This window comes from Pagrus pagrus (assembly GCF_965226575.1).
Source record: "Pagrus pagrus genome assembly, chromosome: 16".
In the NCBI taxonomy this organism is placed as follows: Eukaryota; Metazoa; Chordata; class Actinopteri; order Spariformes; family Sparidae; genus Pagrus; species Pagrus pagrus.
Genome location: NC_140200.1, coordinates 27,726,093 through 27,749,940, shown reverse-complemented (window position 1 = coordinate 27,749,940; position 23,848 = coordinate 27,726,093). Strand labels below are relative to the sequence as shown.

General features: G+C 39.4%; 1 protein-coding gene across 1 annotated transcript; it reads left to right on the top strand.

Annotated features, from left to right (window-relative positions):
- Positions 1–280: 280 nt before the first annotated feature.
- gpr63 (G protein-coupled receptor 63) lies at positions 281–11,057 on the top strand. Its single transcript, XM_084377998.1, has 2 exons — positions 281–736; positions 6,539–11,057. Exon 2 carries the CDS (start codon positions 6,654–6,656, stop codon positions 7,884–7,886), a length of 1,233 nt encoding a protein of 410 aa, XP_084234124.1. The 5' UTR covers positions 281–736; positions 6,539–6,653; the 3' UTR covers positions 7,887–11,057.
- Positions 11,058–23,848: the final 12,791 nt, after the last annotated feature.

Here is a 23,848-nt window from a genome sequence, read left to right as displayed (position 1 = left end):
CCCATGTAGAGATTTTTGCAGTTAAAAATTGGCCCCTGTCTCTGTAGCTATGGCCCTGTTTCGTCCCCCTAGTACTAGGTATGTTTTTTTTTTTGTTGTTGTTGTTGTTGTTGTAATGTCCATTTAGCCTAACGTATAGTGTAGTAAGTTTGTAGAGAAGAGCAATCTCACACATAAATGTACTTCTACTGCCCGCGCAATCTTGCTCGATTTTATTTTGAAAGCCAGGATAGGAAGTGGTATCTGTTTAGTGTCGCCGCCTTGCCACGGCCAGCCCACACTGAGTGTAGTTTGTAATAGTGTAGTGTTAATTTGGGCCACATACATACAGAACGTATCCTGTAGACTTGGTGCTGGAGGGGGCCGCTCACAGCTCACAGCTCACAGCTGTATGAAGGACAGCGGTGAAACACGAGATAACACCAGAGAATCAGTGCCGGCCTCTCTGCTCTCCTCTGGGAACACAACGAGACTTACAAAATGCGGATTTTACTTCATCCACGGGTCCAGTTGTGTAGGTACTGGCATCACCGGATGTTGTACTGTTGATTAAAATGACCCTGTAAGGGCCCGAAAGCTTTCTGGAAAAGCATCACTGGCCTACTTGTTTGGTGGAAGAACTGTTTCGACCACACCGAGGACGCGAAAGCATTTTGGGCGGCGAGATGCACCATTTGGAGGAGTGAGCCTCAGCAGTTCAGCCGCCCCTGAGCTTCAACATGGGAGAATGAAGCAGGTAATATCAGTGGAAACCGTCTGAACAAGACAATTCATATATTATTTCCAATGTATGTTGTATGTGGCTAAATACCCAAACGAAGGCGTAAATGCAGGCTCCCTGTTACTAACACCCACTGCTCTCGTCGTCTACAGAGATGTAACTCTCCATGAATCACTCTGTTTGTCGTCTCAACCATTTTGGTGACATATCAGCGCTACAGTCCAGGATGTAGAATCATTGGATCGTTTCAAATGAACCTATTTCATTTTCATACTAAACGGCAGCCAGTGAACTGCTGGGATTGGCCCGAATTGCTCTTAATTGAGGGCGATGAAGTGAAAGTATGAATGAGGTGTAATTCTATTACCCAATGATTTTATTTACATGTGGGTCAATTTTCAGGACACCTCAAAGCTCCTCTCACAGATGGATTATCTCTTGTTGAAGTGCTCTGATGTGCAACTGAAAATCTAATTAAATCTCTGAACGCTAAATGCTGAGATTCATTTGCCACTGAATCCATAGCATTGACATTTTCTACTTTGAAAGACCAAATTGTAGGCCTGTGTGGTTTGGATTCTTCTCTTTGAATGATTATAAGCACTTGAAGCAGGCCCACAATTCAATGCTTCAGTTACTGAAATGGAAATTTTGGATCTAAAAATCCTCCATTAAAGGTGCTATTTGTAAGAAAAGTTGATTTTTGAGTCTCAATCCCAACTCGTCAAAAACGGTTGGCCGACCTGTCCTACATCCCAAAGCATCAGTTTTTCTCAATTTGGGAAACCCAGAACGTGATTATTTGTAATATGTAGGGTAGTGAATGCCAAAAGACAAATTCTTTTTTGATACTGTTTGAACTGTGCCATGCATTACCCATATGGTGTTTGGGAAATTATGTAATTAGAAAGACCACACAACCAACAGTCACGTAAGTGACATCATCTCGTTTAACACTCACTAAAACTCATAACTAAAACCTTGTAGAGTCCTATGTATGTATTAGCTAGCACACAAAACTGACTCTCACTATGGCCAGACTTGTAATTGCCGTTTTTTCTAAAAGGAGATCTGTTATGGTTTTTCTTTTTTTCTCCTTTCCTTCAGTGTGTATATAGGTTCTTGCATTGCATTTTAAAGATCTTGAAAGTTAAAAAGGCCAAAAAATGGGAGCTCCTCCAACCCACAAAAACACTGTAACTGAAATGCCTCATCAGCAGTCCCACCTTTAATTCTGTGACTTCTTGACAACACACCATGTCACCAAATTACACCTTTATTCACGGTAGAAGTGAAGCTAACTGTAAGCTGAAAACATGACAGAGCTGACCAGAGACAGGGTGGGTGGTGCTGACTCAGGCCTGTGTGAGCTGACCAATTGGGAGATGGAAGTGTATTTTCAATACACATACAGTTGCAATCAAAAATATTCAACCCCCACTACAAATTAGGTTTATTGGCAAAATGTACAAACTAGCATCTGTTTACAATAAACAAATCAAACAAGAACAATTTAAATAGCTCAACACAACTAATATTACAAGTGGTTTCTCCAAATTCAACACAAAATCCCACTTTCAATGACTACTACAGTCTCAAAATTATTCAACCCCTTCATGACAAGCATCTTTAGTACTTAGTAGAGCACCCTGTTGCTGTTATGACCTGCTGCAAACGTGATGCATAGCCAGACACCAGCTTCTGGCAGTGTTCCTGAGGAATCTTAACCCATTCCTCATGGGCAAAGGCCTTCAGTCACTAATATTCTTGGGTTTGCGTGCTGCAACCGCCTTTTTCAAATCCCACCAAAGATTTTCAATGGGGTTCAAGTCAGGCGACAGTGATGGCCTCTCTAGTATCATCCAGGACTTCTTCTGAAACCATGCCTTGGTGGACTTTGAGGTATGCTTGGGATCATTGTCCTGTTGGAAGGTCCAATGACGCCCAAGCTTCAGTAGTGGGTCAGTAGTGGTGTACGTCTTGGAGTTCAGGCATGGAGCCCTTCAGCGTTTAGCATGCGCCTTACTAAGACTTATTAAAACTTTTTAAAGAGTCACCAGATTTAGGATTATTCGTTCAGCGCAGCTTTTAGATTTGTTCATTTTGCATTAGCAAAGAGAACAACAATAAGCTGAAAAGGTAACGAGGACACCTCTCACAACCCATCCCATGTTGCACTTAAACTGTGAATTTGGAATTCACTATTAGAATGTTGTCACAAAGAGACATTTTTAGGTTCACAAGGTTCTTCAATACCTCTGTAGATTCAAACTGAACCTAATCCAGTTTTAACCTTCTGTGTCTACAAATGCACTTATTTCCACAGATACTATATTATATAATCTCCTGTAACTACTATATCTCCATCAAATCTTAACTTTACCTAATATGTGGGGTATATCTCTCACAGACACATCACCAGTGTTTAATAATAGCACCTGACATAAATAGGGTACACTCTGACAGGTTGTTATTGCCATAAACTAGTAAATCTCATCATTTTGGAGGTTCTAGGCAGGTTTCCAGCACACCTTTTGTCTCCTAAGTATACTTCCTAAGGATTCAAGGTTACAAGATTTGGCTCAAAAGCTCTCTGCATTTTCTCTGTTGCATAATTGTGTTGTGACAAAGAGTATTTGAACAATTCCAAATCTTTTAAAACACTTAAGTACCCATTCATCCATTTTTGCTGCAGGTTTATTTGAAGGCTAAAGTTTCTATTTTAACATTTGAGGTCACACCGCCACTAAAGGAAGGAAAAAAGATGTAGCATTACCTTCCCTGTAGAGGTGCACTGCTGCACAGTAGGTTCAGTTTTGTGATCCAAAAAGCCCATGTCCTTAGAAAATGTAGTGTATGAGTGTAAAGTGAATGGAGCAGGAAGTAGGCCAAGATTAAACCAGTTTCTTATTTGCTCTCATTCAGCAGGTCTCCATTGTGATGAAGCAGTGGGTAATTGCAGCAGACAATACGCTTGTAATCATTATATGAATAAAGCAAAGTCTTCCCAGCTTCACTGCGACCAGTCTGTTTATCTCCTTACAACAGCCTTTTCTCTCTTGACTGTCTCGGTGACGTGTGATAACACTATCTGTCGAATGGTTACATACTGTATGCAGGTATCAAAGCAGCATCCAGCCTGTGTTTCAACATGGACACATAAAAGGCTTACATGCACCGGTTCTCATAATAATTGCCTATAATTATATTTGCTTGATTTTTACACCCACACCGGACAAAAAAATAATGAAATGGCTTCATTTATGTGAAAATTAATCATTTTAAGTACTTACAAATGGACTCTTTTCAAAGCACATTTATTATTTGACCTTTGCTGCTTAGCCATTGTAAAGGATACCAGGCAGTCTAAAATAACAGTGTCCAGTGTTTACACATGTGATAAGGGTTTTTATTGCAGTATTTGACTTGTACCCAGTTGAACACTGGCTGTTGGTTACTGGCTGTGATTAGGAAAAGCACTTTAACAGGATTTCTTATCACATTTTAGGCAAACAGAAGAGATTTAAAAAATATATTTTTTTTTTAACAAATGTTTTCCAGTTGCAGGCGTGGTTGTATTCTTTCATTTATATTGTAAATGTAGGGTTTTGAGAAGTATACTTATTCTTTTTATTCCTGAGATGAAATAAAAAGATCTGTGTATTAAGTACTGAGCTGTTGCCAGGATAAGACTAGCCTAGCTTTGCCTGGAGACTGGAGGAAGGCCTGGCTCTGTCCAAAGTTCAAAAGTATGTCTACCAACAAAACCCCAAAGCTCACTAATAAACCTGTTGTATCTTGTTTGTTAAATCCTTACATGAATCAGACTAAAAACGACAACATGTTCTTTCTAACGTGTGGTAGGTGCGATACTAAAAGGTGAAGTGCAGAACCATGAGGCATTGTGGCACCCGGACATTCTACAGTGCACCCATGCTGGAGTTATCTATTATTTCATCTTCAGTAAGGCTTTATTTGTAGTAAAAAAGGTTTTGCAGGTCTGAACTTAACCGACCTCTGTGATGAAGAAAATTACTCCGTTCTCAGTCTGTTTCACCTAAAAAAATATTTTTTATTATTTAAAACCCTATGACCAGCGATAGAATCCTGTCTTTATTGTGAGGGTACCAGCTGCAGTGGATCACGAAATAAAGATGGGGGGCCTGGCAGAGATGGGGACTCGAGTTTGCGACTTGGACTCGACTCGCACTTAAGTCGCCCACTCAGTGACTTGAGACTTGATTTGGGACTCGCCCTCAAAAGACTTGAGACTCCGCTTGGACTCAAGATTTGGGACTTGTGACTCGTTTGACAGGAGGTTGCCTGTTGCCACATCAAACTTAATCAGGCACCTGAAAACACCAGGATAGGTCAGTCACTCGGTAAGGTGAAAGTTACCCCAGCATCTGCTACACACGTTTAGTACAGTGTGCTACTTTCATGTAAACCTAGAACTGATGGCAAGCAAAAAATGTTAGAGAAAAGCGTGGTTTTGGTGAGTTTCATTACAAAACACAAACATTTCTTTCAGGAATAAAAGTCAGTGCTGATAATACTCTATGCTTATAGATAAAGGAGCGATGATAAAACAGTACATGCTTATCCTTAGATATAACTATGCAGACCGGATGCCATGCAGCAGATGATAGAACGCTCATTACAACCATAAGAGACTTGAGACTTGACTTGGACTTGTGGCCAAAGACTTGAGAATTGACTTGGACTCACGCTCAGAGACTCGAGACTTGTAAGCATCTCTGGTGCCTGGTACCAAAAGCGGGTCGAGTCAAGAGGAGACGTACCGTACCATGCAATGGAAGCACGGCTAAACCTGACAACCTTTAAATTTGTATCGATTTACATGTATTTATCACTTCTTACCATAGATTGTAACATAGCAGATTGTAACATGACGTGAACATTGAAACCTTCCCTGTCTCATTCTGTTGCCTAAACAAGCCAGTGGATGATTTGTTGAAGTTGTTAAATGCTGCTGTACTTTGGATTTCTTTATAAAGGACTCGTGACTCATCAAACTCATTCAGGCTGCACACATTTTGTGATGTGTTGAGTTGTAGGAAAGTCTAAACAAAGAAGGGATGACTTTAGAGTGCCGGGTCCACAGATAATTTTTATCTGTAAATAGAGACCATCTTGCGATGGGATCACAATAGCCACTACGCCCTTCAACTCAGAAGTCATTAAAACATTATTGCATTAAACCACAACCATATTTCAACTTGGCCTTCTTTGATAATCAAAACTGCTTCTCTGTTAGTTCCCCCTACAAAAGCTGTCTCCAGAAGCACATTTTATCATGATGACACAAACACACCCACATGATGAAAACATTGCCAGCTGACTCTGTCATGGCTTGCAACCATAATGCTGTAATTGAATCGGTCATGCTTTGATTGTAGCTCCAACTTGAACAAATTATGAATCTGCTAAAGGAAAGGAAGTATTTTGCATGTTTAATAAATTTGAAATGTCTGCAGTGCAAGTTCACACACTTTGAAACCATTTTAACATCTAAAGACTGCAGACCAAAGACTTCTTGGTGTCAGTACTAATAATTAGTCACATTCTGATAGACTGCAGGTTTGAGAGAGATAATGGAGGTGTTAATTTATTGGAGAAATGCAGGCACATCCCAGAGTGGGTTCCAGACCCACTGTCACTGTCGAGTAACTCAGTAACACAGCTCCACAGGGAAATTTGATGGAAATGATGCTTGTTTAATCTGGTTTCATAATGCTCTTTCACATGCCCCTTTTGATTTACTTGGCACTCACTACTTTTTTATGTACATCTTAGGATCTTGCAGCCATGAAGACGCAGCCATATTGCATTGAAGTTGGAATATCTTCAAGTACGGCGCCATGTTAAGCGTGAGCTTACCAGCAACGATGCCTGCTCACCCTGGGGAAGAATGGTTCACTCAACTACTGTTCCCCTTCCAAAGGCAGGGGACATTAACACCAGTCTCTGCTGCCTCGTTACGGTGCTGCTGAACCTTTCCAAGAGGCAGTCGATGGAGAACATCTCCATGGCGAACGTTTCCCTGGGCTCCCGGGTGCCTCCAGAGCCGGTCACACCAACAACGGAGGCGTTTGAGAGCTTGCCAGGTGTCAGCCTACCTCTGCAGGTTTTTTTCTGCTTCATCATGGTTGCCATCCTGATTTTGGCTCTGTTGGGAAACGTGGTGGTGTGCCTTATGGTGTACCAGAGATCTGCCATGCGCTCGGCCATCAACATCCTCTTGGCGAGCCTGGCATTTGCAGACATGATGCTGGCCATCCTGAACATGCCCTTCGCTCTGGTTACTGTTGTGACCACCAAGTGGATTTTCGGAGACGCTTTCTGTCGAGTTTCAGCCATGCTCTTTTGGTTCTTTGTGATGGAAGGAGTGGCTATACTGCTTATAATAAGCATAGATCGTTTTCTTATTATTGTCCAGAAGCAAGATAAGCTGAGCCCACAGAGAGCTAAAGTGCTCATAGTGGTCACATGGGGACTCAGTTTAATTTTCTCTTTCCCCTTAGCTGTTGGCTCCCCTCCCCTACAGATCCCTCCAAGAGCCCCCCAATGTGTATTTGGCTACAGCGTAAAGCCTGGTTACCATGCCTATGTATTGATACTAATGCTCGTCTTCTTCTTCATACCTTTCATGGTCATGCTGTACACATTTATGGGGATCCTGAACACTATCCGCCACAACGCCATCCGCATCCACAGCCACCCAGACAGCATCTGTCTGAGCCAGGCCAGCAAACTGGGCCTGCTTAGTCTCCAGAGGCCCTTCCAAATGAACATAGACATGAGCTTCAAGACCCGTGCCTTCACCACCATCCTCATCCTCTTCTCTGTGTTTACAGTGTGCTGGGCACCATTCACTGCCTATAGTTTGGTAGCCACCTTCAGTGATGGCTTCTACCATAAAGACAGCTTTTTTCAAATCAGCACATGGGTCCTGTGGTTGTGCTACCTCAAGTCAGCCCTCAACCCTCTTATATACTACTGGCGGATCAAGAAGTTCCGCGACGCCTGCCTTGATCTGATGCCCAAGTACTTCAAGTTTCTTCCTCAGCTGCCAGGCAACACCAAGAGGCGCATACAGCCGAGCGCAGTGTATGTGTGTGGTGAACATCGCTCTGTGGTATAAAGAAAAAATCCACCCTCTAACAATTTAACAGCACTGTCGAAAAAAACATCTTTATATAATGTATCCTACTGTTCCGGGCCTGTTTTGCTGTTTAGTGGTATACTACTCTTAGCATATGTTGAAAATAAATCAGCACTGCATTACAAAGACTGGAGGCTGCATTCGTGGGGGTATGTTGCTGCAGGTACCAGTGGGAAAATGAAATACAATCCAGGAAGTTCAGTTTCTGTCAAACATTAATGAATTCTAAGGCTGCATACCATGGGTTATAATACCATTTACCAGGATTTTCAACTTTGGAATGGAGCTGGGTATTGTCTGAAAGTTTTGATACAAGTTCTGATACTATACCTAAGTTTCAATGGCAAAAAAAGTAGTCGTAGAATAAACACTATTTTCTACAAAACCTTTGTTTGTTTGCACAAAAGAAGCCAAACTTGTTTTAATACAACCCACAATTCAAGAACTTTGCCTAAATAAAATGCATCATAAAACTAGCCACATTTTTGTATAAAACAAATACTATATGTCGGTGATAAAATATTCTAAACTCAAGGTCCATTTACTAGATTTCTTTTTGGGTTTTTGACAGTATGCCATGGTCTTCTTTAAGAATGGAACTTGCTCAGGTGTGAGCTATACATGAAAGCTCTGTCATATAACAAGTGGTTGTATATAGTGAGATTGGTACCCCTGTTACTGTTCAGGCTTTGGAATACAAGCGAAAGGTCAAGAAATAGCTAGTAAGGTAACCTTGAGTTTAGAATGCTATATCACAATATGTAATCTCCATACTGATGCTACTATTTGATCAAAGAATTAGTAAACAACAATATGAATCTGACCAGACCTTTGAGGTCAGCTTCTGGTACTTGACAGATCTTAATAATGGTGCTACAGAAACGATAAAGTCAGCACCTAAGGGTATTGATCCCCAGCTCTACTCTGGAAAGTTATCACAGCAGTCATTTTCTCCTCTGTCTTGACCATTGCAATGTACATCCACCAGTGTGAGCTACATTTTTTGATAGGCCGGATGATGCTGCATTGTGGCAAAAGTAAATCTTTTAGCAGGGTAACCTTGCATTTCCTTGCTGAAGCCCTCTGCTTTGAAACCCCTTAACAAGTCTGTGAAGATTATTTCATTCAGGTCATGGTTTATTAAGAAGTTTCTGGAATAGCAGACAAAACAACAGGTACATCTCTACATCTCTGATTTAGTTTGTGTATATAAACAACCGTACCGGGGATTATCCTTTATAGAAGAAGTGAAGACACTCCACTGGCAGCAGTTTCAGTAGAGGAACCAAGTATCGTTTAAAAACTGTTGATACCAGTGCTGACACATTACCTGAGTCTTGGTACCTATACCAGCATTTTTTTCTTTTTCTTTCCAGTACCAAAGTTCTCACATGTTATTTGTTGCCTAAGACGAGCAACTATATAAGAGTTTTACATAAATACAGTCAAATTGGCAGAATTATTGTTTGTCACTTTTATGAAAATTTCATGTAGAACATGTAGAATTTGCCTTTTCTCATGTGGAAAACAGATGTGAGAAAAACAGATAAATAACATATGGAGAGAAAAAAATATATTTTTGTGTTCACATGTGAAATAATCACATGTACTGGCAGTTCACATGTGGGACAACCAGCATGAAAACCACATGTCAAAATCATGTGACTTTTTTTTGTGAGGGCATGGTTTTGTCATGGTCAACTAGACAACAAAACAGTCCACATATTTGATGCCAGCCTTTGATACTTAACAGTAGGGTTGGGCAATGTCTACTGAATTGTCATATGATGATGTCCACAGTGAAATGTTGCACTGGATTATGAATTGGGGGTAGTTTGTTCTTCAGAGTTGTCATAAGGCTGGAGTTGCTCATTTGCACACCACTGTTTCCCACTGTCGCTTTGACTGCAACCTCCAACTGTCTCACCCAGCAGAAAAAAAAACTGTTCCCCCTCACCAGTGAAGACAGTTAGATCAACTCTCACATGCCTGCCTGGCGAGCGTCCTACATGCATCCCTGCGCCAGAGTGTTTGTGTCTGCACCACATGTCCGTAACTTAGCTGTGTCCAGCCTCAGAAGCCTGAAAACAAAGTTAGCTGGCTAGCTATACTGAGGAAGCCAAGCTCAGAAGGCAAATGACAAGGGCATGATTCTGAGAAATGCAAACAGCAGTCTGCAGAAAAGACACACCTCTGCCACTAATGTAACCAAGTGTCTTGGGTTCTCCTAAGTTGGCAGGTTTAATAAGAAAAAAGAAAAAATGGGACATGGAGATGCAACTTTAGTGCATTGAGCCACCACAAACTTTCTCTTTCTCTCCCACATGTCACAAACACCAACAACTACTGCCTTACAGCCACTCTGAGGTAACACATTAATTTGTTGTGCTCTCTGCTGGGGGGCCTTATAAATTCCAATTTTACAGTGGTACAGGGCTCCGTAGTTGATGACTGTCAGCCAAAGGCATTAAATGTTGGCATCAACCTTTGGATCAACCCTAGTTAACAGTTTTTAATACTTTCAACACATTGATTTTTAGTACAACAGGTTTTTAAATTTGATACCTAGCTCTAATCGGTATACCAGAATACAGTGCAGCAACAAGACATTTCCTGCAAAGAGTACAACCATTGAATAAAAGTGCTGTCTATAGTTCTCTGAGGGTGATACATTGTGATTCTGGGTAATATAAACCTTTAAGTGAAGTAGTTGGCTGAAGGAAACTATAAAAGAAAATCAAAACACTTTATAACTCTTGGAATGCACTGAATGGCACATATTGTGTGAGAGCATATAACGGGTCAATTTTTCCTTCTATATTGTACTAAGAAGGCGCTGCTGGGTTTGACTTGACCATATGTCTTTTCTTGCCACTGGAATCACAAGTTGTGGGGAAAGGATAGTGTGTTTTAGCTGCGTAGAATTTGTTTTATGAGGCATGTAAATTAACAGCTTAAATGGAATTTGAATGTGGTCGGAAAGCGGCCACAACATTTGAAGGTGTGTATTTCTATTTAAATGTTTTGGATGTGCCTATTGATTAGTCTATTTGCCAGTCAGAATGCTGCTATATCTGGTGAAAATGTGCAATTTCAGTGTATTGTACTGTTGAATATAATAAAGAAATAGGCATTTCTTACCTTGTTAAACTATGTTCAATGGACTTTTTTTTTGCTTGTGTTCAAATGTCACCTCTGAGCAAGCTGCTGTTCCACTCGCTACATTAATTCAAATTCTCATACATGGGTTTCTTTTATCACATTTTTGTGAGGTTTACTATCCGTATTGTTACAAACTGGCTCATAGGCAGCAACAAAAAGGGTCACAATATTCTAAAATATATTAAGAAAACAACATTTTCACACACAAAAACAAGACTTGGTCAAAACCTAGTATATGGCTGGACCGTGTCTGGTTAAGGGGCGAAAATGTGGCCAACTCCTTACTGAGGTAGTCAAGTACAATACAATGTGAATTCTAAGATATGAAATGCTCGTGCAAAATAACGGCAGAATGTTCCTTAGTTAGGAATGAGTTGAGTTCTAACTACATTTTCAAGTTACATTCATAGATTATTAGCCATTAACAATGGCTCTGGTATATGAAAGGACCCTGAAACTGAAGCAACTAAATGGAATTCAGCCATCATTCATTTGATCATTATATTATTTGTCTTTTGGAAAAAAGGTGCATCTCCAGAAAAATCTGATAATATGTATGAAATTATATATCCCGATGGGTTTTCGCTCCTAGTTTATGTGGTGAAAGAGGCTTTTTGTTTTTCTATTAAAGCTTACAAGATTGAAGTGTTGGCTGTTTGGGTGAATTATATAGCTTAGAATGTCTACTTGCAGCTAGTATTAGAACCTGTAGACCCATGCTACTGGCAAATGGCAACACGCTTACCTGAATGTGAAGATCTCATTGTTCAGGATACCAAAATATGAGGGTAAACTCCTGCTCCTATACGCTGGGATACTAAGGCATGTAAACGTTTCATCCTGTTTATGATTCATATTTGTGTCACACCTCAAACTTCAGGCACTAATGTGTAAGTGCAGTAGGCAAAAGGCTGTTGGATTCACATTATATGTATGATGAGTTTAAGTTTCCAAGTAACCTTGTATCCAATGTAATCCATTTACTCTGAATCAAACGTATGATTTATATGTTTGGGGTATAATAGCAAATGTAATGCCCTGTGCATGTAAATACATATAGTACATTACGTTTCATATGTGAGGTGTCATGTTTAGGAGCCCAGCGTGATGCCTCCGTGCAAGCTCTGCGTTAATTATCCTATTCCCAATGCATCACCTGTGTCTCCTCTTTCCACCCAGGGACTCCACTTCCTGTCATCGTCTCTGCTGAGTGCTTTCGCGAGGGCGACATATACCCTCTGTGCATTCATGCATCACTCCTCCACATGATGATTTTCCCTAAGCCTGCTTTGACTTTGACCAGATCTGCGTGTCATACGCTTCACAGTTGAGTCGACTGCGTGTTGTGCAATGCAGCTGATAATAGAAGTGCCAGGGAGCTGTATTAGCTGCCGTGCCTGATAACCAGCCACGAGTCTGTGCAGTCTCACAGCTCTGTTTGTTGTCAAGAAAGCGTTAGCTCGGATTTCTGCTTACAGTTGCTTACACCACAGATGTCAAGTTAGACTTTGATCAAAGTGAATGTGTACTTTGCATTTTCTGCAGGGGGCAGGAGGTCTAGTGAGCAAAGTAAGCAACTGCCCACCTTCTTAAGTTTGCTTAAGAAGTAGATAATAGATAATACATGTATTAAATGGTTAAGTGTATATTGGGCCGGTAAGTAGATGGGCTGTGTAATTTTTCACTATATGAAAATGCTCATATGTTACAGCAGTCTCTGAATGTCTGTATTTTATTTAAATAATTCAGATCGAGTTAGATCACACAAAATAAAATGAAATAAACCCGAAGTACCATAATTCAAATTCTGCTTGTGGAACTCGATGGGTTTCAGCGTCTGGGGCGTCATTTCTAAAAAAAATTCTTAGATTAATACTTTGTTTTAAGATGATTTCCAACAGTGTGCTTATATCCAATTTGATTCATTAAAGATGCTGACCATAAAATACCTTGCTTAAGCAGGTTCTTAGAAACCAATTTGTAACTTACGTACCTGTGATCTGTAAATCTCAAAACAACTGAAATTGAAGACACCTGCCTTGTGATGTCCTTGTGTACACTGCAATCAAAGCTGAAGGTGGTCCAACGAAATCTTTTCTGTTTTTTCCTCTTTTATTGGGCAGTGTATAATGCCAGCACCAATGGGTTTTTCTCTTTGAGAAGACAAGATCACACCAATGGTATAACATGTCATTTTTGGTAGACTAAATAGTGGCTTGACAAACAAAGCCAAATATGCAGCTTTATTGATTTATTGTCAGTTTTATAAATGAGTCCCCAGTTCCTCAAAATCAATTCAGCAAGATTTAAAGGGGAATTCCCCTGTAATCATGAAAAATAAAACAGTCACATACCCCTCTTGGTATCCAACAATGCAGATGGTTTATTTGACCAGGTTGTGATGAATCTGTCTTTTTTGATGAATTTTTATTTTTATGAGAAGAGCATTTTAATTAGCAAACCTCCAATCCGTTAGAAAGGTTCAGGAGGCAAATATGATAACTTGTATATACTGATATTTCTACAAAAAATTTGGCTGCAAGTGTAATATACAATTTGTCTGTCAGGGATCAATGAAATGCAGTTCAACCAAATCTCAGCTATGACATTCCATAACTGCAACACATTTGGGAATAAAATGTCGATGCATTTGCAGCTTGATCATGAGAAATGCAAACACAACTTACCTATCTAATGTTCATGACTACTGTTGACACCAACCTTTAGCATGGTGCAACATTTTTGACCACTAACACTTAGCGGCTACAGTAAAGATTTTGCATTAAAAAAGGGTGTGAATAACATTAATTAGAATCAGTTTCTTTTCTTGGGGCTTCCAGAGACTTGGATTATGCCAGACGAGCTGTATGGAGCCATTTTACGTTCATTGTATTTCGATTGTTTTTTACATTTAAAAACAAGTTCCCATCTACTTTAGTTGTTTTGGAGAATGCTGCAACATTGTTTTGCTGTGAAGCTCAAGACGGTTTTTGTGGACTCAACATTTGTGGGTGAACTGTTCCTTTAACAGCTAAATTTAAACTATGGGAGCACAACTACCTGCCCATCTCCTGTTGCTTGCGTAATGAAAACGATTGTAAGTCAATATTTAATTTGAAACAGAATGCCTTTCAAAGCTGCCCACCTTTAATGTCAGTCCAAGAGACACATCAAAGAGAAGTTAATCTGTGTGGACTGAGACATGAAAGCGGAGCAAATGAGGTTGCTGGCAGCTCGTAGCTGTGGAAAACACCGCCCGCCCTCCAAAGGTCTGCAGGTTGTTTCTCAAGCAGATATGAGACCAGTGAGACCTCCAGTGACCTCTGTGGCCCTTTGCAGCTGGTCAGTTACAGACCCTTCCAATGAGCACTGAGACGAGATGAGTTTGATTCACTCCAGATGTGTGATTATAAAAGATGGCGTTCTTAATCAGCATCCTCCCTGGGATTCATTATGCAGCCAGCAGTGAGTAATGAGCGTGCCCAGAGCTTTGAAGCTCACTTTAATCATAGCACTGAAGACTATTACTAAGCAACAGGAACTTGCAGATGTCTCAGGAGGATGCATGGTGACGGTGGATGAAGTGATGTTCACCTGAGGACAGACGATAAACCTAAAGAGGCACTTGTGTGTGCATCACTCTGCTATTGTTTCATTTGAGTACATCTCAGTTTTACAGTCCATGATTGTTGATTTGGAGCATGAACAAATCCCCGCCCATCTCAACCTAAACTTTTCTCCATTGTTCTGTTAATTTAATTTAAATTCATTTTAACTTTCTGGCTTCAGAGGAAAGCAAATGATCATTAAAATGTATGACCAGGACCATAACAGTGATTTATTACATCACTATCAACCACTTCTCTGGTCATTTTGACAGTATTTTAATACTTGCTTATCAAATATATCAAAATAAAATATAAAATGCTGAGTGATTTGTAGTTAAAAAAAATAATAATATTACATTTTAACATTTAGTAGCCTCCATAGGGGTTGGATTTTGTTGGGCCAGTGGTTGAATAGTAACAGACAGGAGCTCCGCAATTAAAACTAGAATTGGACTCAGTGGAGAGCACGCTCTCTCGCAATGTTAAAGAAAGTGAGAAAAAAATTCATTAATCCCTCCCTTTATCTGGATCCACACCAGAAGTAAATGGGGTCTATTCTGGGCCAAGACCCATCCTCCATCCAAGTTTCATGGAAATATGTTCTGTAATTTTTGTGTAATCCTGCTGACCAACCAACCAACCAACCAACCAACCAACCAACTAACCAACAACTAACCAACAACCAACCAACAGTTTTCTAATGGAAACATATATTACATATTAAAATATTTCATATATTAATGATTATACGATACCAATTATTAAAGCTGCCTCATATACAAGAAAATGTTTACATTTTTAATCCCTAGCTGAATAGCTGACATTACTGAGTCAGTTCACTGAATTGACTTCGATGGAATGTGATTGCATATATTTACTCAAGTATTGTTTTAACTGCAATTTTGAGGTACTTGTACTTTACCTGAGGACTTCCTTTTTCTGTTACTTTATTGTGTACTTTATACTATACATTTTGGAGACAAATATTTTACTTTTACTCCAGGACTTTTTACTCCAAGAATTTGATAACTTTAGATACTAGTTACTTTACAGATTGCATGCTGTATCAGAGCCAAAGCAGCACAAATTTATGATTAATATATTTTACTGACATTCAGTGAAAAATAATGTAATTCCAATAACAAGAAAAATGTTGAATATCAAATCAATCAACCCATATATTCTGAACCATTCAAATGTGTATCTGTGACTGTGCTAAAACATAGTGTAACAGTAGGACAAGTAGAGATGAGTTAATTAATTGACACAGTAGTTTGAATTACACAGCAGTGAAATTCATTTTTTTCTTCATTCAAAGTTACATGTTTGTGCTTTCATTCAACAACAGTCACATTTACATTTTAGTACATTTTCTCAAACATGAGAATTAGGACAATAGGCCGGCAGTATTGTTGCTGTGCTAAAATTCAAAGTGAATTCATCCCATTCAACTTAAATTACGGGAACTGATTTCACAGGAAACTACACTGTTGACATCTTGAGACCAACTGCCATGTTTCCTGTCATCTCACAGCCGCTTCAACCACTTTAACAGGAGGTAAGTGTGCTGTCTTCTGAGGCCGTGATGTCTCCAAAAAGCAGTTGATTGTTGCTTTCACACCATCGTAATGTGAAGGTGCTGTTCTACAAGCACATGGATTTCTGGGTAACCCTGAGTGTATCTTCTGCGAATCTTAAATCATCTGTGTGGGCTCGTGTCCTTACTCCATGAAATGTAGATGCCCTTTGAGTATACGTACTTTCAGTTTAGAGAGGTATTGTCTTGTTGCCCTAGTGAAATATTCAAATTATGGAATTTATTAATTATGGATTTACTCAAGTAGTCCACCAAACTACAGTTCTCACCTAATGGTATTTTAGGAAAAGGAAATGAATAGTTGCTCTATGTAATACAATGTAGATGTACAATGTAGAATTGCCCCCCGGGGACAAATAAAGTTTTTTGAATTGAATTGAATTGAATTGAATTAAGGTGCTGTCGAAAAACAAGTACTTCATAAACCAGAGGCAATACAGGCACCCCAAATATAAGAATATGTATCTAATGAGAAGGGAAATATTGAAAAGCCTTTATTATTGTGGATAAAGCATTTAAAGACCAATCATTAAAAAGCCAACATGTTTGAACCACCAGGTCTTTATCAGGGCTCCAAACATTGTTTGTTTTTGTTTTAATATTTTGTTCCTTGTTTGATACATTTTCTTATATTTGGAATACCTGGATTGGATCTGATTTTTATATTTCCATTTTGTATTTGAGTATTTGCATGTTGGGGATCTAAAGGACCAGTCTGGTGTATTCTATATTCTATAGGCACAGGTCAATATATATAAGTATGATATATTATGCTTATATCTTTCCAACAGGAATGGCCCTCTGTCGCCCTAGGAAACTCTACTTCTTCAACAGCTCAGCTGACTTGTGGTGTCCCTCAAGGCTCTGTTTTTTGTCCCCTTCTGCTTTTCTATGTTAATGCCGCCTCTTGGCCAGGTTATTTGCAAACATAATGCGTTTTGCCATTTTTCTGCCGTCGACTCTCAAACTATACATATCATTACAACCTTCAGATCCTAGCAGCGAACTGACAGGTTGAAGGCTCTTGATGAAGCTATTTAAGTTGACCTTGAGTCAAGATTATTTTGGCTATGGCTATTAATTAATTCATTTTAAATTAATGTCAAATGAAATTAATATGCTTTTTTTTTTTTTAATACAAAAAATACCTTTCTTTGGTTAATTGGTTTATCATGTCATTTTTCATTGCTGTGAGCAATACAAGCAAACAAGATTCCATTACTCTCCACTGTATTGTGGTCAATGCAAAAATCACTGATTTACTTTTAAACTTTTTCTAATTTGGGTGGACTGTCCCTTAAACCCATATACTGAACAGATTGTTTTTGAAAGAAGTTATGACCTTGCAAAGAGTAAAAAATCGAAATATTTCGGACCGCTGCTGATGTCCGACTGTCTCTCTCCTCTGCCTCTTCATGCCTCTCCTGTCCCTGCCTGACGTGTCTTCTCATAGTCATAGTTCTAATCACAGCCTGTAAATCACCTCCATACCTGTCTTCAAACTGACCTCAGAGGCTACGTTCGGTTCCAGTTCGGTGTCCATACATGTTCACTCTCAGGCCGTGCTCTCTCCCCAGTGATCCAAGCTCTTAGCCCCAGCAAACTTTGCGGCCACTGGTTCCATGACTAAATGTGCCATGAACAAATTAGCTAAAAGCAGCTAGCTACAGCCAAGGATACCTGCCCACTATGGAGATACATTTTTTTTAAATGGCAAAAAAACATTATGTAACACTAAGTTACTACAGACATATTAGCTTCACATGTATGGTTTGATAATATTTGGAGGGTCTATTGAGATACAGCTGTCTTTGATTAAGTACAGATTATAGCACTGCATGCACTATGTATGCATATGCTACTTTGTAAAAGTAAAATGGAAATATGTATGGTATCCGTGAGTGTATTTTTCTGTAGTCTTAAGGGATTGGTGGGGTTTAAATTTGACATCAGTGTTTTGTATGGTATGGTTTGGTATGAATCATATTCTGAGAGTAGGAGGTTCTGTTTTTAATCTGTCCTTTTAGAATGAAATTCCTCATTTGATATCTCTCACTTGCCAAAGGCCTCGGTGGAAAACAGAAAGCAAAAACAAAGAAAAATCCAGCTCTCTGCAAGGAGATGCTTGTTTCCATGGCAATGTGGAGCATGTGCTTGTGTGTATGATGACCTCACGCATGCATTTTCTCCTGCCAGCCTCTTCTTCTGCCAGGATGCAGACAGTGTGTCTGCCTCCACACAGCACATGGTGCAGTCACATGTCAGGCTCCGGATTACAGCAGTTTCTGTTAAAAAACGTGAGAAATCCACCAGCTCAAGTTTACCTGCTAGGATATTGATCATTCTGACAACATATAGTTCAGGTTCAGATATCTTTAAACATGGTTCCCAGTGCTGGTCTGGGAATTTCATCTAATTTCAGGTGTTTAATACATTAAACACTTTATAAAAAAACATTTTTTTTATTTTGTCTGCCAGAACCAGACCATGGCTTTTGTGAAAGCCATCATAGCTAATTTTAGCTAGTGTTAACCAACACTACACCACACCATGGTAAAAAAAAATACAAATATATAATCAAACCGATTCAGTGAAAATAGTCATCATGTGTTATCACATGTAACCATCAAATCAGATCAACAAGCTCATTTGAAGCAATTACAAGATGGATGGTTACTAAGGATGTGTGTAAAGTGTCTGAGAGGTGGAAGAGTTTTTCAGTTTTTAATAATTGTAAAGTGATTCCATGAGACTGCTGCACTAATACTCAAAGCAAGCTTTCCAAGATCAGGCACAAGGGGCTTGAAAAACTAGCCAGTCACTCAACCAGTTAAAGTGGACCAGAGTTCCAATGCAACACAGATGTGATTTATGACGGTAGTTTTACATAGGTCTTTATAGATACACTGGTACCAGTGCTTTATAGATACACAGTTACACAGGTACACAGGTACCAGTGCTTTATAGATACACAGATACCAGTGCTTTATAGATACACAGATACACGGGTACCAGTGCTTTATAGATACACAGATACACGGGTACCAGTGCTTTATAGATACACAGGCACCAGTGCTTTATAGATACACAGATACACGGGTACCAGTGCTTTATAGATACACAGGTACCAGTGCTTTATAGATACACAGATACACGGGTACCAGTGCTTTATAGATACACAGGCACCAGTGCTTTATAGATACACAGTTACACAGGTACCAGTGCTTTATAGATACACAGATACGCAGGTACCAGTGCTTTATAGATACACAGGTACCAGTGCTTTATAGATACACAGGTACACAGGTACCAGTGCTTTATAGGTACACAGATACACAGGTACCAGTGCTTTATAGATACACAGGTACCAGTGCTTTATAGATACACAGGTACCAGTGCTTTATAGATACACAGGTACACAGGTACCAGTGCTTTATAGATACACAGGTACCAGTGCTTTATAGATACACAGATACACAGGTACCAGTGCTTTATAGATACACAGATACACAGGTACCAGTGCTTTATAGATACACAGGTACCAGTGCTTTATAGATACACAGGTACACAGGTACCAGTGCTTTATAGATACACAGATACACAGGTACCAGTGCTTTATAGATACACAGGTACCAGTGCTTTATAGATACACAGGTACACAGGTACCAGTGCTTTATAGATACACAGATACACAGGTACCAGTGCTTTATAGATACACAGGTACCAGTGCTTTATAGATACACAGATACACAGGTACCAGTGCTTTATAGATACACAGATACACAGGTACACAGGTACCAGTGCTTTATAGATACACAGGTACCAGTGCTTTATAGATACACAGGTACCAGTGCTTTATAGATACACAGATACACAGGTACCAGTGCTTTATAGATACACAGATACACAGGTACACAGGTACCAGTGCTTTATAGATACACAGGTACCAGTGCTTTATAGATACACAGGTACCAGTGCTTTATAGATACACAGGTACCAGTGCTTTATAGATACACAGATACACAGGTACACAGGTACCAGTGCTTTATAGATACACAGGTACCAGTGCTTTATAGATACACAGGCACCAGTGCTTTATAGATACACAGATACGCAGGTACCAGTGCTTTATAGATACACAGATACACAGGTACCAGTGCTTTATAGATACACGGATACACAGGTACCAGTGCTTTATAGATACACAGGTACACGGGTACCAGTGCTTTATAGATACACAGGTACCAGTGCTTTATAGATACACAGATACACAGGTACCAGTGCTTTATAGATACACAGGTACACGGGTACCAGTGCTTTATAGATACACAGGTACCAGTGCTTTATAGATACACAGGTACACAGGTACCAGTGCTTTATAGATACACAGATACACAGGTACCAGTGCTTTATAGATACACAGGTACCAGTGCTTTATAGATACACAGATACACAGGTACCAGTGCTTTATAGATACACAGGTACCAGTGCTTTATAGATACACAGATACACAGGTACCAGTGCTTTATAGATACACAGTTACACAGGTACCAGTGCTTTATAGATACACAGGTACCAGTGCTTTATAGATACACAGTTACACAGGTACCAGTGCTTTATAGATACACAGGTACCAGTGCTTTATAGATACACAGTTACACGGGTACCAGTGCTTTATAGATACACAGATACACAGGTACCAGTGCTTTATAGATACGCAGGTACCAGTGCTTTATAGATACACAGATACACAGGTACCAGTGATTTATAGATACACAGGTACCAGTGCTTCATAGATACACAGGTACACAGGTACCAGTGCTTTATAGATACACAGGTACACAGGTACCAGTGCTTTATAGATACACAGATACACAGGTACCAGTGCTTTATAGATACACAGATACACAGGTACCAGTGATTTATAGATACACAGGTACCAGTGCTTCATAGATACACAGGTACACAGGTACCAGTGCTTTATAGATACACAGGTACACAGGTACCAGTGCTTTATAGATACACAGGTACGCAGGTACCAGTGCTTTATAGATACACAGATACACAGGTACCAGTGCTTTATAGATACACAGATACACGGGTACCAGTGCTTTATAGATACACAGGTACCAGTGCTTTATAGATACACAGATACACAGGTACCAGTGCTTTATAGATACACGGATACACAGGTACCAGTGCTTTATAGATACACGGATACACAGGTACCAGTGCTTTATAGATACACAGATACACAGGTACCAGTGCTTTATAGATACACAGATACACAGGTACCAGTGCTTTATAGATACACAGATACACAGGTACCAGTGCTTTATAGATACACAGATACACAGGTACCAGTGCTTTATAGATACACGGATACACAGGTACCAGTGCTTTATAGATACACAGGTACCAGTGCTTTATAGATAGATATATTTAAATCCGACTTGTCGTCAATCCAGATGCCCAAATACTTGTACACTGTAACCTTTGTAATATTTAAACTGTTCATAGTTGAGATATGCAAACTGAGGTATTGTAAGTTCTTGGATCTTTAGAAGACCGTGAATTTTGTTTTTTTCTGCTAAGTGTTAGCCTCAGATTAATTAGCAATATAGTTGCAGAACCAATGGCTGAAGAGAATCAGCAATACAGTACATCATAGTATCATCCACGTACAGATGAATTTGGCAACCATGTAGGGAAGAGGCCATTTCATTGATAGCACCAGAGGTCTAACAGCCGCTGGTGGGGACAAGGTTGACACAAGCTGTAAGGCTGAACCAATAAGTGGACGGTAAACCAGCAATAATGAGCTAAAAGATGCTAACAGCTCTCGAACCGATGATATGCAAAGTCCAATAATAACTATTGTATAGTTGATCACTACCAGTAAACCCCCTCACATAACACATAGTAATTTGATATTTCCTTAAGATAAAAATAATGATAGGAGCAGCTTTAAAATAAAAAAAAAGCTCACATGACATTATTAACACTTACATTTGTTTCTTCAGTGAAAATCTTCTCTGTAGCTGCTGAACTGAAAGCATCAGCTCGCACCCCCACCGATGTCGAGAGAGTAAATAACATCTTTTCAAATCAATTTGGGATCTTGGGGCTTACAGAGACATAGTCTATATTGAACAAGCTGTATAGAGGCATTTTATGTTTCTTTTGTTTTTGCGGTTGTTTTTTTACGTTTTTCAACAAGTCCCCTTCGACTTCAGTTGTTTAGGGAATGTTCCAACAAGCTCCAGAAATGTTTTGTGGGCTGCAAAACTTCACCTGACTTTCCATTAGCATGGGGCTGAGGAGATAATGACTGAATGATAATTTTCATTTTTGGGTGAACTTTTCCTTGACTCCTCTGTACTTTTACTACTATTTAATTTTTTGTTATTTCCCATTGCCCTGTTATTGTCACTTGTGGTCACAGTTGTTGCTTATCTGTAAAAGTTACATCACCTAAATATGAATGAAATATAACAGTTTGCATTGAATGAAAAATTCAGTGATTTTAGATACCAGTGAGTTTCGAGCACCAGCTTTGGGAAACCCCTTTCTTGTTTAACATGACAGTGCCTACATAAAAAAAATCCAGATTCATAAGGAAACCAACTCCTTCCAGTTGGTGTGGAAGAACTTGACCACCCTGCACAGATCCCTGCCCTCACCCCTAACCAGCACCACAGAGATAAACTGCAGTCAGTAGCTAATCCCTGAAGCAAGAGTCCAAAATCTGCTAGACCTTCCCAGTAGGCTGTTAAGGCAGCAGAGTAACAGCACGGTTATGGAATGTGTATGTATGTGTGTAATGTTAAGTGTGTTCACGCACTTTCGACCATGTCTTATGTTTATCTTTACTGTTGTTACTATCTTTGTGGTATGATCCAAATGTATTCTAAAATTCTTCTTCTTCTAAAAGTTGATCAATATCAGTCACTGGGTTGCTGTGATATTATTTGAGTGTTTGGTGCCCCCAAGTGCTACAAAGGAGAATTACACATAAAAAGACAAACCTTCTGCGTAACAGTTATGTAAAGTTTCACAATGTGCCACAAGGGTGAGATAAAATGTCATGTTTTCCTTTACTTTCTTATTCTGATGTCTAAATGGGATTTCCACAATCTTTGGATGAGTGTTCCTCACAATGTTCCTAGCATTCAGTATGTATGGAATAGAATTAGGGCCACTGTGAAAAATTTGACTTCTGACTTTTTTTCTCAGAATTTTGCCTTCTTTCATGGCAACTGAGCAAATTCAATCAGCTAATGCAGACTTTTTTTTTTTTTTTTTGGTTCCTTGGAAGGTTTTCAAAGGATTTTTTAAAAGGTATATAATTTGACTCTGTATTAGGGAAAATTAATGTGTACAAAAGGACTGATATAGTATGTTAAAAACTCATTAATTACTTGTATAGTTTGTATTACAATAACAATCTATGGTTGTAACAAAATCCCACGGCACACCACTGGGTTAGACAATAGTTGAAACCTGTAAAACAAGTGAGTAAGGGGACCTTGAGTTGAGGCTGACTACTGTTTTCATTAACTGATTCAGTTTCC

What these genes read in the sequence shown, in the direction of transcription:
- gpr63 (XM_084377998.1), top strand. Translation starts at nt 6,654, where the DNA reads ATGGTTCACTCAACTACTGTTCCCCTTCCAAAGGCAGGGGACATTAAC.